This window comes from Cotesia typhae, unplaced genomic scaffold, assembly GCF_013202065.1.
Source record: "Cotesia typhae breed Kobodo isofemale line unplaced genomic scaffold, CoteBio_Ctyphae scaffold_152, whole genome shotgun sequence".
NCBI classification, from domain to species: domain Eukaryota; kingdom Metazoa; phylum Arthropoda; class Insecta; order Hymenoptera; family Braconidae; genus Cotesia; species Cotesia typhae.
The window spans coordinates 2,426,137-2,442,246 of NW_027423776.1; the positions used below are offsets into that span (position 1 = coordinate 2,426,137).

General features: G+C 28.0%; 2 protein-coding genes across 6 annotated transcripts in view; both read right to left on the reverse strand.

Annotated features, from left to right (window-relative positions):
- The window catches only part of LOC141536217 (putative phosphorylase b kinase regulatory subunit beta), a 112,443-nt gene that overhangs the window by 83,994 nt on the left and 12,339 nt on the right, over positions 1-16,110 (reverse strand). The gene's annotated exons all lie outside the window — the stretch shown is intronic.
- The window catches only part of LOC141536218 (rap1 GTPase-activating protein 1), an 83,850-nt gene that overhangs the window by 5,161 nt on the left and 62,579 nt on the right, over positions 1-16,110 (reverse strand). For all 5 annotated transcript variants that reach the window (XM_074256584.1, XM_074256586.1, XM_074256585.1 and 2 more), the window contains 2 exons: positions 8,542-8,853; positions 51-233 (listed from right to left, as the gene is read on the reverse strand). In XM_074256584.1, coding sequence (XP_074112685.1) covers positions 51-233; positions 8,542-8,853 — 495 coding nt within the window. The remainder of the gene's footprint in view (positions 1-50; positions 234-8,541; positions 8,854-16,110) is intronic.

Consider the following 16,110-nt stretch of genomic DNA (forward strand, 5'->3'; position numbering starts at 1 on the left):
TCAATTATAAGTATGTGTTGTGAAAGTGAAAAAAATTTTTCTTTATATACCTTAACCATTTTAGAAGGTGATGGATTGGGTTCTAAATTAATGGATGGTACTAATTCGTGGGTTGATCCAGATCTAATCCGAAGTAACACTCTCCAATGTTCTTGCCCAGCAACAGTTTCTGCCTTCATTGATACCAACACTGGACCATTTTCTGAGTCTCTACCAACAAGATTTACATGCTCCTACAAGAAAAAAAATTATTCATTTATATATATGGTAAAATAAATAGCTCAAATAATATTTCCGAGGACTCAGTTTTCGTTGAAGTGAATGGATAAAGTCGTGATACTGATTTTGTCGGTAAAAAAAAAATTAAAATATATTACTACAGTATATTCTAATTTAAACAAAAAATTTATCTTAATCTTCTAATTCAAATTCAAATTCAACTTCGCTTTGATTAAATATTAGAGGAGTGAATATAACAAAATGGAATAATGACGACAGATCTTTTTTTTTTGTAGAGTTTTATTTCTTATGAAAAAATATCCTAATAATTTCAAAATAGTAAACCTTTAACGAAGTTTTAAAAAGCATAGGAAAATTTTTCTCTTGTTATTCAAGTGGTGATACTGATTAAAAAAATATAATTATTTGAAGATTTTTTTTCTCAATGTATAAAATTGTTATTGTTTCTTTTCTTTCATTGCTATTTGTTCTCTAAAAAACTGTTAAATTGGCCATAAAAATGTATTATTGATCAGGTAATTAAAAAATAAAACTACAAATTTGTTTGAATTACTAAAAAAGCGATAAGCAGTTAATTTTTTATTTTATATTAACAAAAGAAAAATCATAAAACAAAGATAAATTAAATAAAATATTAAATGGAGCAATTTATTATAATAGAATTAATGAATAATTAGCAAATAAAAAGAAACTGCACAATTTATACACAAGTTGGATACTTTATCATCAGACTGGGTAACCTCGACATTGTACCGAGCGTACCTGTGCAGTATCGTTGACAATAGGCACGCATATTGCATGCATACACGCACAGCAAGCACGAAGCTTTATCGCATTGCATAGTTTATGTATATGTGCAGGTATTCATACTACACTACATATTTACATTTATAAATATGTAAGGACAGGGCTGATATAACTATAATACTACTTCCGGAGAAATTAGAAGTTAAATGATAAATAAAATACAATTTTTTCAAATTATGTAGGTACCTATATAATGCAAAGATGTAATACTACTGGTTATTATGAATTTTTGAACAAATAAGTTCAGAAATATTTGTAGAATGTGAGAATTGGGCCGATGAGGCATGAGGCTCGGTTTTACGCATATAATATACTCGTCCTTTTAAAAGAGTCTGATAACATAGTTAGGTAGCGAAGATATCGCTGTGTAAAGTTTAGAGATATTTTTGACTCCAAAAATTAAAATTTTTTTGTTAAAAAAATGTTTGAGGCTTTTTAACATGTCTATTTGATTTTCAAAGCGATTTGATTGTTTTTCAGTTCACTAGAATATTTTTTTAATTTAGCGCAAAATGGCATTGTTAATAACTCATGCAATATTTTTCAGATAGAAATTAAAAAAAAAACAGTACGGGATATTTTTTTTTAAATTTTACATTTTACTTGTTAAGATTTACACAATACACGAACAGTCAAAATAGCATTCTATAAGACCTATCAATTTTCATAGCGAAAAGTTAAAAATTTGAATTTTTTCAATCGTCTTCAATTTATTAACAATTTGATAGCGGCTTTTTTTTTTTTTTTTTTTTTTTTTTTTTTTTTTTTTTAGAATCGAATATTATATCCAATTGTTTGAGCCTATTGTGATAATATAAGAAGCTCTAGTAAAATCAATTGTTGTTTAATTTCTGTGGACTAAACAGTTATTTTGATAATTACTTATATCAACAAGTTAATCAATTCTAAAAAGATTACTGCTGTTCAATACCACTTGAAATGGGGAAAAAATCGATAATTGAACATGTTGTAACTTGGTAAATATTTGTTATTGCTTTGCATCACACACAATAAAAAATACGGAGAAGAAATAACATCCTATGTATTTTATTTTAGATCAATACCGTAATTGTCATTGAATTAAATGTAAGAGATAACCAATGAAATTTCTGCATAGAAAAAAAAGTTTACTAAAATCAAGTAAATAATTTTAAAGAATTTCACCTTATTGATTTGAGTAGAAATAGTATATTGTGTGACTAGGGATGAAACAAAACGATTTCAGACCCGAGCGAAGCGAGGGCTGGCATCATTCGGTCTGAAATCGTGTTTCATCCCTCGTCACACATTATATTTTTTTCCCCTCCGGGTGTAAAGCGTCAACTTTAGCCCCGCTGCGCTAAACAAAGTTTCCGCTTTACACCTTCGTCAGGGAAAAAAATAGTATACACTCCTCGGGAAGTAAATAAGAAAGCCTCAGATCACATGTTTGTTGACCTCGGCTTCGCCTCGGCCAACAATTACATGTGATCTGAGACATTTCTTACTTTACTTCCCTCGGTGTGTAATATACTATTTCACATTAGTTGCTTTAAAAATACTAGTTTCAATGTCTGGAGCCAACCAGAACTAGATAGTTTCAGACGAATAGCGAAAATACCACTTTATTATAAAGCTTATTAAGAAAATTAAAAACTGTAATTCAAGAAAGTAATGGTTTATTTTTTACTAAACATTATTTGTAAATTGAATAGTTTTCTTTTGTCATGCTTACTCATATGCTTAATAACAGAATTATAATATGTCAGTACAATTAACGGTTAGAATGACAATTATAAGGCATAATAAAATAAATAAAACGATACTCTGATAGGATTGAAAATAAAACTGCAACTTCATCTGCAACTCCGAAGAATAGTATATTACACCCCTTGGGAAGAAAAACAAGAAAAGCCTCAGATCACATATAATAAACATGTGATCTCAGGTTTTCTTTTTTACTTCTAAGGGCTGTATACTATTTTTTTCTCCGACGAAGACGAAAAGGGGCAAATTTGTTTAGCGCAGCGGGACGAAGGTTGTCACTTTCCGCCCGCCGGGAAGAAAATGATTGATTCCTGCTCGGTAACAGTCGCATTGGTCTGAAATTCTCTAGTTTTGGTTGGCTCAACAGGCATTGAAACTCGAATTTTCAATGCAGATTAAATGAAAAATTTTTAAACTAAGAAATTCTTAAACTCACTATCATAATATTATTCTTTTCCTAAGCGATCGATTTCTAACTCTTGCATGCACAGTTATAATACATTCATACTAAAAATCTCCAATTAGAATTGTCACTCACGTCGCTGTTAGCAAAGTTACATGGCATTTTGGCTTTATTCCAATTTATATTTCAAGCATCCTGTTTCGATTATTCAATCTAAATAGAATGTAAAACAAAGGATTAGGAAGAACTAAACTGTAAAAAAAAAATAAATGACAAGATTTGAAACGAAGCGACGTTTTTTATAATAACCTTTGATGTTGTCATAAGTTTAACAACACTTGTTAATTTATGTTGAGGATGTAAGTATTTTAATAAAAGTAATAAATATTAAAGTTCTAAATATCTTTTGGAGTAAATAACATTTTAACTTATGCAAGTTTTATAGATAATTAATGGCGGAAACATGTGTTATTCATAAATTAAAAATTTAGTCGTTATGTGAAGGAATTTTGTGAGTATGGTGGGCTTACATTTCACGTGTTAAGCATACAAATTTAAAAAATTACAAACTATCCGGTTTTAAGTAATAATAGTCAAACAATATAATCATATAGTAGCAACTTTCAGTCACTATGTAATTGCTTATCGAATTCAAAATTGAAATTCGAGAAATTTTGGGTTTTTTTTTATCATGAAAGTACATAATTTTGAGTAGGAACAAAAATATTTTAGAAATAATATTGCTATAATAAGATCGATTCACTAATAATTTGATGTTATAAAACCAAGCGGTAGACATTTTATAATTTAATTATTGAAATAAGTGTAAATGAATATGGGAAATTTATTGATTAAAATTTGACACCCAACCACATTCACCTGTATAAGATTGAATAAATAAAATTTATCGAGCACGAAACTCAAATCTACTCAGATTTGTTTTAAAAACCAGACATAGTAAATTAGCTATTGTTGAAAACCATATGAAATTTCGAAAAAGAATAAATTCAGGTCAATACTTTTCATATAATACTAAATTTAACAAACAAACAAAAAAAAACCATTTTATTATATAATATACACGCTGGAGACAAAATTTTCTTTATTTTTTTAATTATATAAATTAGTTTCACTACTCCATATCAATTGAAATTTAAAAAAAAGTTAATAATTAGTTAGTAATAAGTAAATTGATCTATTTCATCGCTCTCTCAAAATTATTAAAGCAATAACTCAAAAAATATTTGATGTTACCCATTTATGGACAGTAAAAAACTAATTACATTGTAAACTTCAACTGTAACATTTATACTGTAAAATCTTACACAGAAAAAAAATTAACTTGAATTAAGTAAATAATTTTGAAGAACATCTTGATTTGAGCAAAAAAATTCTTAGACTAAGAAATTTTTCTTGGTTTAAGTAAATTTCATTTGATTCAAGAATTTTTCGTCTTGATCCAAAACAATAAAACTCTTTAATATTATTTTCTTGGTTCAAGAATTTTTCTCTTGATTCAAGTTAATTTTTTTTTTCTGTGAACGAAATATTTTGGAGATAATATGTAACTTTTAATTGATATTTTATTATGAAAAAATGATTTGGCTTCTATTTGTTACTCATAAGATGCTAGAAATTATTATTTGTAGAATTGACAATGATAATGGAAATAAAGAATAAAATCATCGTTAATCATGGATAATGCAGAAACAATAAATACAAAAAATAGGTAAATACAGGTAAAGATAAAAAGATAGAAAAAAGAACAAGCTATAAAGAAAATGATAAAAATAATAAAAACATACAGAGTTCTTGAAATGCTAAGACACTTCTTATATTATAAATTACAGAAAATTTATCCTATCTCAGTATGGAAGCTACTTGACTCGATGCAAAGAATGAAATGAAAATACAAAATTACATGAAGAAAAATACTGAAAAGTAAAATGTGCTTGTATAATTTGTGCATGGATATGAGTTAACGTATGTATAAGTATTAGGTATACAATAAAAGGAAGGGAGGGAGGGTTTCCACGTAGGCTCACCTTCGTTGAAGAGCATTTAAAACTTAAGAACGCAAGATACATTAATAGTGCAGGAAGGGTCGATGTAAAGAACAACAAATGCTAAGAGGAGGGAGAAAACGAACTATGAGAAACTTCCCACTCCCACGCCTAGAATATTGTATAGCCTTCTTTTCTTTCGTATCTTTTGCTTCACTTGTGTTGTTGCCCAGACTTGAATCTTGGTCTTGGGTCTCTGATCATATAAGATATAAAACAAACTACAGCAAGATTCTTCATACACTATTGTGTTGTACAGGTTTATGCTTGTGCATACATTTACTAGAATATTTCGTTTATTTATTCATCAATCTCTTATTTCTAGCACAACTCATGTGAGTCTAGTGGGATTTGTCCAAGCCCACGCAAGTATTAGACCCTCTGGAGCTTACGTAGGCTGCAAACACAATAATTCTATTCTGATCTATGTTGTATGATGAATCAATAACTGATATGTATGTTGTATATATTTTACACTCACTTGAAAGAACAAAGACTATGTTTTAACAACATAGGCTTTTAAAAATTAAATAATATTTTCGAAATCATTGTACCTTATATGGATAGTTTGATAACATTTTCTGGTTGTAAAAACTACCAAACTCTAAAATAAGATTCTGTAATAATAATCTATTGAATTTGAAAAGCAGCCGCACCTAGTCTTTTGAATAAACTTTAAATACAGAAGCGACTAAAAATTCAGACGCTGAATTGCCAAGAATAGAACTACTCCCTACTAAACTGAAATGTTTCAAGATCTCTAGTTTTAATTTTACTGACTTTCTGAAGTCCTTCAGAACACCATTAAAATTTACCGAAAGTTAATTCTCAAATTAGCATTCGGACTTGTCTTTCTTTAGACTATTCTTCATTAATATTTGAGATTTGAATATAAATCCCTAACGTCTATAAAATTTATAATTTTCATACCAAGAAGTTAACTAAAATAAAACTATCACTTTTTGGCTTCTTTTAATTTTGAGAATAGCGGCCATTTTCAAGCTCATTGACAGATGTGACTCATTCGCGTATAGCAGGGAAATCGATGTTCCGAAAAATAAGTGAATCAAGTTATATTAAAACAAATAAAGTTAGTTTTAACGAGGTCATTAATATTTATAATTTTTCATAGATGAATATTTGTTTTATAATTAATTAACGATATTTCGTACAGTGTTTATAAAGACGTGGATTATTAATAAATTAAATGCTTTGCATGAAATAGTTTTCATCATTTCCTAATAAATTTATTCTCTCAAAGTCATTCAAATTCAAATCTATTTAGTGTATTGATTAGATTTGCTTTGTTCACATAAAATTAATCAAAATTAAAAAAAAACAATTTCTTCAGAACTTTACTCTTATTTCAAAGTAATAAATTTCCTTAAGGTAGTACTACCGGTTTTAGAATTGACGTTCAGAATTTAATGAAATTTGGCAAATTGGTACTTTATAATATCATAACTAAGCAGTAAAATTTTTGGAAGCCTGGCGAGTCTTGAAAAAAAGATATTAATATTTACATATTTTTGCTTTTACCATTGATCCTTATGGAAAATCACAGACTTTATTTTATTTCACAAAACTGGACGTTAAGATTCTAATAAAAATTAAGACAACGAGAGAAAATAACATCTAGAACATATTTTATAACAATCAGTATGGTTTCCGAGCATATGAGAATATTTATTAATAAAAAACATTCAAAATTTATCTCTGTCTCTCTTTCTTCAACGTGATTTAGTATAGGGAAATCTACTACGTTAATCAAATAAGGTTAGGCTTTGGGATTTGACTCTTGTGGTAACGGTAGTACTACCTTAAACCAAATTATAAATCATTGAATCAAAAAATTAAAGCAGTTGAATTAAGAGTAAGTAGAAAAGTCATAATTTAATAATTTCACGAATTCAACAACTTATTTCACTCTGTTGTCAACTACACGGAAAAAAAATTATATGAAAAATTACAATAGTAATATCGTAATCCAGGACTATACTTTTAGTATCTTGATTTTTACGATGCTGCCGTTTACAGAATACAATTTGAATTATTGAAAATTGTATTTGATGTTATTTAGTAAATTTTTTTTCTGTAAGAACAAGTGAATAAGGACGCATACTATATATTTTAATAAAAGAAAGACAGAGTCCAGTAGTTTGCGGCGCCACCACCAAAAGATGACCAATTACTGTATGGCGGGTCTTATTATGTGACTGAACATGAAATTTAGATATGCCTCTGATAGCGTGAGAGGATAAACCTTGGACTTGTGGCGGAGAGATCTCCGGGTTCGATTCCTCGGTGATGCAGAATTATTTTTTTCGGTAACCTAAGCTTCTTTTTAATTTAAGTGATAGAAATTTATGATACTGCATCGTAAAAATTACGATCTTTGAGTTTAGGTCCGGCATTATAATATTCTATACTAAAAATTACGATGTTTTTACCGTAATTTTTCATACAGTTTTCTTTCCGTGTAAGATACACATTACATTATCTAAGAATTTCTTTCATTTGGATTGAGATGCGCGGAAACGTTAGATCAAGATATTAATGATTTGTTTTAAAAGTGCCGTTAAAATTAAAAACTGTTGGATTTCTGCTGCTTTCAATATCATAAAAAAAAGTCTCAAATATTTTTCAAAATGGTAAAGTATCCTAGTTAGGACAGTTAGTTTACGCTAATAGTAAGGCAACAGTTGTACTTATAACTAGTTTACGTCAAGTTAACGTCAACTTTCCGCAAAGCGAACCTTTCGGTCAATTCCGGCAGTAGGTTTACGCTAGCTTGATGCGTAAGTTAAAGTCAAGTTCTATAAAACTGTTGCAAATGCAAAAGTTGACGCTAAGTTTACGTAAACTTGACATAAACCATTGAACATCAACTACTTGATTGTCAACTCGTACTAACTGGGATAGAAATTTCGTTTTTTTAAAAGAATTTTCTTCGTAATATTAAATGAAAAAACTATTTCTTGGACCAGGAATTCTTTATTGAAGAGGATTGTTCTTGGACGAAGAATATAATTGCATCGATTCAATATAATATACTCTTGAATCAAACATGATAGTAGTTATCGATTGAAGCTCTTGGTCTGATGAGTCAAGAGATAAAAGTCAAGACAAAAAATTTTTCAAGTCAACCGGTCGTTTTAAAATAGGTTTCTTGCATCGAAATAATTTTTCTAACTGTGTAGTTTATTACCGAGTATAATTGGTTTCTTTACTTTTGACTTAAAACTTGAGTAAAGGGTATATTTATCTTGAATACATAATTACCCGTCCAACAAAAAAGCGCCGATAGCATTTTGCTGTGTCGTCTTGATCGATTCGAGGCTGCCAGGCTGGTTGCGTTGGCAGCATTGCTCTACCAACAGAATCCAGGGCATGACGATGATCAGTACCATCTATCCAATATCCCGGAGGGGTGACGATTAGTGGTGGTTGATGCTGATTACAATTATTTGCTTGCTGGATAGCTGCCTCCATCAAGGCGCGTCCCAAAGGCGCGTCGCCAACTGGTGACGGTGATGGAGACGGTGTGAGGGTTTGATTACTAGGACTGGAAACTTGACGATCATCTCTAGATGTCTGAAATCAAAAATTCATTCATTCACTTTTTATAAGAAGCTCAAACTGTTAAGTGTATAAAATTTATTGTAAATACATTTTCTTTCATACAATAACTTTTAAATTCCTGAAGTAAAAAATTTTTAAATCAAATCAGCTATATCTGAAGTTTGAATGAATAAATAAACATATTTATCTTTCAACTACATTTAAAAATTTAGAAATCATAATTTTTTTAACTAACTTATCACTAATATTTTTTTTCCTTCCCCTTCCTTAAAAAGTTTATCGAATCATATTTTTAAAGCTTTTTTTCAACTTTTGTCATGACCAACTTGATTAATTTCAAAAATATTTTCCTTATGCTGTTGATGAAATTTGTTATAAAAGAAGCTTAAGTTTACAAAGTAATTTTTTACACGCTTTGATTTTGGTTTCAAGTTTTATCAACAGCACAATAATAACTAGTTAGTTTTCAGTTTGAATTTTTTAATTACGTAAGAAATTTTATAATACAACATAATCATTATAATAATTGTGATTTTTTTAGGATTGTCTCGAATATTTATAACCATTTGGAAATATTCAGATATAGTTTTGGAAAAGGAAAAAATTAATTGGAGTAATTCGAAAAAATTAAAAATAGTTGAGGCAAACTCAATATGAGATCATAGAACTCAAAAACGCATCAACAGTAATTTTTTCGAGCACTTGATGTATTCTTAAAAACAGCAGAAAAATTTTATGTCGAATTCAACGTTACATCCCATATTAAAATAGAGATGAAATGTGTATGGAACCAATTTATTCGTGATGTGATTGGTCGAATATATATCATAAGCATGAAAATATATGCAAACTCTATATTCAGGCGCTAATTAAATTCAAGTATACATATAAAGGTATAAGTATGAGTATACATTAGGATGGATAAAAAAAATAATATTTTTTTTTCTCAGTAACATGTTTAAAAGTTTCGTTCAGACATAAAAATAAGCCTGTGAAAAGATTAGCTCTTAATTTTAATATTAAGATGCTTCGCATTGCACATTTAGATTTCCCATGAAAATAACATGGGAAAAATGATTTTTTGCTTCTTTTGATTTTTGTAACTCACCAACCAAAAATCATAAAGACAATTTCGTGGAGTATCTTTGTAAGAAATTAAATGCTCTAAAAAAAAAGGTTCTTATGATTTTTTGATAAACTGATAGTATACAATATCAAATCTAACCATTTTATTTTTTAAATGGTGGAATTAATTTAAGAAGTTGATTTATATAGCTCTACAGACAAATTTAGCTATGAGTGAAAAATAATTTTATAAAGCTTATATAACTTTTCAAACTTATGAAACACAGAATATTTTTTCATTTCATTATGATTAGTATTTCACTTATCAAGTAAACAGATTGATATTAGATACGTGCGTTAAATTTTTACACTAAGATATAATTTACCACCCAAAAAATCACATTAGTTACAAATAAATATTTATCTAAAAATATATGAACGGAATACAATCTTACGTTTCTATTTTATGAAAAGTTGCGACCCGATTTATATATAGATAAAAAAAAAATAAAAAAACGTTGCGAAGAGCTATTTTTTTTTCTTTACTTTTTTTTCTCTTCAGCTATAAATATAGAAACATCTAAATTAGTAAATGAAGTTGAATACATAAGGGATTTTCTGATTTACTTTTCGGATATATAAGATGTCTCTTCGATAAATAAGAAAAGAAAATCTTCATAAAAGTCATTTTTTTAAAGGAATACATTTTTAAAAAATTGTCGTATGTTATTATTTTAATATAGGAAATGATCTGAATTCTTTTTTTAGTAAATTAATCTGAATTACAAATATTAATAAAATTTCAATCTTAATTTATAGTTTCGAGATCGGACAGAAGCTAGTTTTTGGAAAATCGTAGTAAAATCAATAACTTTCCTATTTTTCAAAAATTAACAATTTTTGTTGTGGAAAGTTTAAAATACACTAGTCACAAAAATTAAGTAACTTTTATTATGCAAATTTTTGTCGTTTTTTCAGTTAAAGTTTTCAATTCAAAAAAAATTTTTTTGACAAAAGTTATTCATGGTAACTTATAGAGAATATCGTGTAGTTTTCAAAACCGTCCTTCGATTTCTTATACGATCATTATTTTCAGAGTTATTGACTGTCAAAGTGAAAAAGTACTTTTTTGCTTTGGCCAACGATAACTCCGTGGCAAATCATCATACAGGCTTTCTGATGACATCAAATTAAAAGGCATTAAATTTTCTAAAAAAGCTTTCCATCGAAATAATAGAAAAAAAATTTTTTTAAGCCCGTAGACCTTTTTTAAGACGAGAAAAGATTTGGAAATTTTTTTTTTTTTGTAGTTTTCTTAGGATTTCTCCAGACCTGAATAGGATAAAAAATTTTCATGATCATATCTGAAAACTAGACACTTGGAGCTATAATTTGCTTTTTTTTTTTTGCTGTACGATCATTTTCCTCGGAGTTACAGTTCATTGAAAATCACCCGAAAATTTCGAATTTTCTTTTATATTTCTTAATTTTTGTGACTAGTGTATCATACACACATTTGTATGTCTTTAAACATTCAGTCTATTACAAATTAATAACATATTTTTGACCGATACAAATGGAGTAGAAACAACTTTGTAACTGCTTGAAATAAAAAGTTGACAATTAATATGCAAGTCAATACTTTCTTTACATTATAAAACATCCGAATATGAACGGAATCGAAAAGAATCGTATACAAAACTGGATAATTTGACATTTACCCCGTGTGTTAATTACAAAAAATAAAGATTGAATTAAGAGATCAGAGTTAGATAGAAAAGTGAGGAGAAAATTAATGTGCATGAGATTTTCGATCGATTATCATCATTACATGTATATACTACGTGTATTGAGATGAATTTATATAGACAAGATTAAATAAAGAGGTCAAAAGAGAAATTACGATCGAAACTGTAGTGTAATGCAGTTAGCTCTCCTTCCATCTATATGTATATACTTTGCGCCATATCATTCAGTTCATAAGCCTAATTCTTTTTTCTTTTAGTAACTTGTTTACATGTCAAAGTCCCAATTGGACAGAAACATCAAAAATAGTTTTCTTAACTTTCCGCTTAGAAAATTGGAAATTTTCGAAAATCGGGAAGTATTGAACGGCTTGACCGATTTAATCCCGATGGACATCATTCGAAAATGCTTGATCAAACTTGGATTTTTGATATAATTTGGACCGATTCGGACCGGTAGATTTTGAGACATCTAAAAAAAAACTATGAAAAAAATTGTTTTTTAATGTGGTTTTTTTTTAATAACTTTGAAACAGTTTTACCGATCGATTTTAAGAACTATTCAGCTTTTAACATCAAAAAACCACGTCGATCGCCGCCAGGCCCATCAAAATCAGTTAATTCGTTCGTGAGTTATCGTTGACAAAAAAAAATCGAAAAAAGTGATTACTTCGAATTAATTCGAAATTTTTGGTCTGATCAATTTGTGCTTGGAAATAACTCATAGGATTCGAAAAACTGCGTCGAATGCTGCCAACCACATGAAGAGCATAGGACAATAAACTCATCGAGTTCGGAGAGCTCAAAATAACACATAAATTATATTTTTGAGCTTGAAGAGTCTACTTTTTTCTTTGTAGGATTCTCATCTACATAAACAAAATTCTCAAGACATAAATAATTGTGGAATTAAGTGGAAATAATTGATAGGATACGTTATGTAAAGGTCATAAGTAGAAAAAATTCGTTAAAAAGGATTAATAATACTTTCTATCCATATTCTAAAGTAATTGCAATTTTTTTATAGAAAGATTTTTGATAAATCTCATCGTAGTAGAAAGGTATACTGTGCATTAGTTCTTACGGGCATTTTCATACAGGGGATTGCGAAAAATTTGTTAAATCGAGTTTGTTGTATTAAGGCTCGTTATATTGTACAAAAATTAAAAAAACAAAACGGTTATTAAAAAACTACTGATTGAAATATAAAAAAAAAAAATTGATAAGATGAAAAAGATGTAAAAAAGTAAATACTATTTTATTAATATAACGAAAGGTTCATTGAAATATTGTAAGAGGAACGAAGCGACTGAGGGAAGCAAAATACAAGAAAGACTCTTTTTGAAGACCTTAAAAATGCAGAGGCGGAGATAATCCTTGTATACTCTTTCTGGTATTGTACAAGTCCCCCTAAGCAAATGTTAATTTTAAACTCCATGAATTGGCGCTTAAGTATGTATACACTTATACATATATATTTTTCGAAAAAAATTCTTTGAAAAAATTAGGAAAACGGTTGACCCTAAAGGCCATCTCTGCAACTTCTCGCTAACTTTATACCCAAGCGTTAAACATTTCACTTATTTTGTTTTTGAACTCATCGAGCTCAAAGAAATAGCTTTTCAATGCTTTTGAGCTTTTCGAACTCAAAAGTCTGATAGAAGTTTCATATAACACTATTATGTGAATTTTTAAACCGTAATAACTTTTAAATGAAGGGAAGTTAAAAAAAAACCCGAAAACTGACAGGCTCTTTAAAAATAGATTTCATTTCAATACTGGACGAAGTTTCTTAACAACTTAAACAAAGAATTTTTATTTTGTTGTTTCTTTCTTTTTAATTTTCATCGAAATTCAATATGATCTTGTATGTATATATAGGGTATTTCCGCCTTGAGTTGGTTCTTTTTATTTATTTTTTCGTTACTTAGATAATTTGTTAAGGTAAAAGACCCTAATACCAAAACGATTTGACAATTATTATTTCACATTTTATCTTGTAATCAATCAAATTGAATAAACCTCTCTTTATTAGAAGCCTCAATCTTCTTTTACATAACAACACGGTGAGAAATTTCTGTAGAAATTTACTATGCATACATAAGAAGACTGAATCTTAATGACTCAATTCAAAATATTACCATAAAAATTTAAGAATATCATATTGTACCAATCAATATTTACTAGGGACCATAGTAAATTTGAACATGCAACTATTACATAAACATATATAAAAAATTTTCGTAAACTGACAGAACAAAAACTGTTAGTGTACTTAAAACTTTTTATTATAGTTTCATAGTAAAATTTCTGTTGCTCAGTCGACAATAAAAATTTACAAAATATTCTTACATTTAGTCACGTGTACTCAGTTTAAATTTAAAATTGTGACTATGAAATTTTCATATGTCCCATAGTAAACGGATGCGCGTCAGTCGCGACGCGTGGTCTTACATTTTTTCGTGCTGCTTTATTTTGTGAACATAAGTGTACAGACGCTATCAGTAGTGGTTAACAGAGTGTGACAATTGCAATAAACATTAAGTTTCAAATAAATACTTATTAGTTCAAAAATCCATCAACACATCAATAATTTATATACCTAAAACTTGGGTATAAAACATAAAATAATTCTTATTGTACTCAAAGTATCATCTTATTAGTAAAAATTTTTTTCTTTGTATTGTATTTATTATTTTTATTATAAAAAAAAAAAAGTGCTACGTACTTAGTTGCATGTTATTGTTAATTCAAAAAAAAAAATTGGAAATAGATTTGTATTAGACGTTAACTTTATATGAGCCGTAATTTAATTATATTAAAACTGTAATAATATTTAAAAGTAATGTATTGTGTTTATAATTATTTATAATAATTTCCATTTATTTATAATAAAATTAATTGTCAAAATAAATCCTATGTTCATTGTTAAAAACGAAAAAAAATAGAAAACAAATAAAAAAACTATATTTTAAAAAAATATTTTTAAAAATTATTGCAAACAAAAAAAAATGTTGTTTGGTTTGATATTTTTTTTGATTGCCAAAAACATTTTTTACTCCAAAACTTTTTATTTTTTACAGGCGTTTTTTTATTTTTTTTGCTATAGTGCATTCGGAAATTTAAATTATTGCATATTTTATTTTACTATGGTACATTTCAATTTCTACCATTTGCTAAGTCTGATTTCATTTGTTTCGGAAATTACTATGGGCCATTGTAAAATTTTATTCTGAGTCAATAAGGTCCACTAGTAATATGCACCATTGTAAAATCTAAAATCCATGCAGAATAAAAAATAATGGCAATTTCTCACCGTGAATATATGAAAGAAACTTTAAATTATATTGAAAATATTAAAAAAAAATATTAACCATGCCAATAGTCTTAGATTTCTGACTTATCAGATCTCTTGATAGTTTTGCAAAAAAATCACTCTATAATATTCAGCTCATAAAAATCTAATGGAAATACTTTTCACTAAAATTTTTTTTTATATATTTATACAAATACTAAGAATTCGATGCAATTAATTGATAATACTTAAAAAAATTCTATTGTTATTTCAAATTTATTGTTCGTCTATTGGTACACCCGAAGTGAGCTAATAATACCCAGTATCGGAATAGTCAGCCATATTGATATTATTTGTTAACATTTACGATATACTGTGTTGATTGTTCACATCAAGCACAACAACAAAACGTTTTTGTGCTTTCGTAAAATCGAAGATAAATTAGTTTTATAAATACAGAAAAAGTAACATAAAGTTTTATAATTTGTTCATTAATTATTTAATTAATTCAGTCACGAAAAGTGGGCTCTTCAAATTGAAAAAATTCGTTTCATTTATCGTTCCGATATTGGGTCAACCATATTCCGCTATTGGGACTAGGCGTTTAAGGTGTTTCGATGAGGTAAAAGACTCAGTTATTGACACTGGCCTAGTTATTTGACACTTGCAGTTTTATGCTAATTAAAAAAATTAAATGTTTTAAAAAAACCTAAATAAATAAATAAATAATAATTCAAAGATTGTACTTATTAATTCATTAGAGTTGATTTGTTTTTTCAATTAAAATAAAATTGCATGTGTCAATAATTACTCCGGTGTTAATAACTGGATTTTTTATCTTACTGGGTCTTTTAGACTTTTTCAAAAAACATGTTTTTTTTTTTAAATATTAAATTCGACAAAATTGATAAATTTAATTATTTTCGTGTAACTACGTGTTTATTCTGTATGATTGGGTAAATTATTATTACCGATGGACCATTTGAACCTTTTCTAATTCGTAAAAACATTTCATGTGCCCTTCGTCGTTCCGGTTTTGGGTCTTTTAACTTACTGTGGCACTAAGTAGAACTGTTTGTAGTACGCACTGCAGAATGCTCATTTTTTTTGTCTGAAAGAGTTTTTTAAGGATGTGCCAGTCTCTTTTACATAAAGATGACGCAT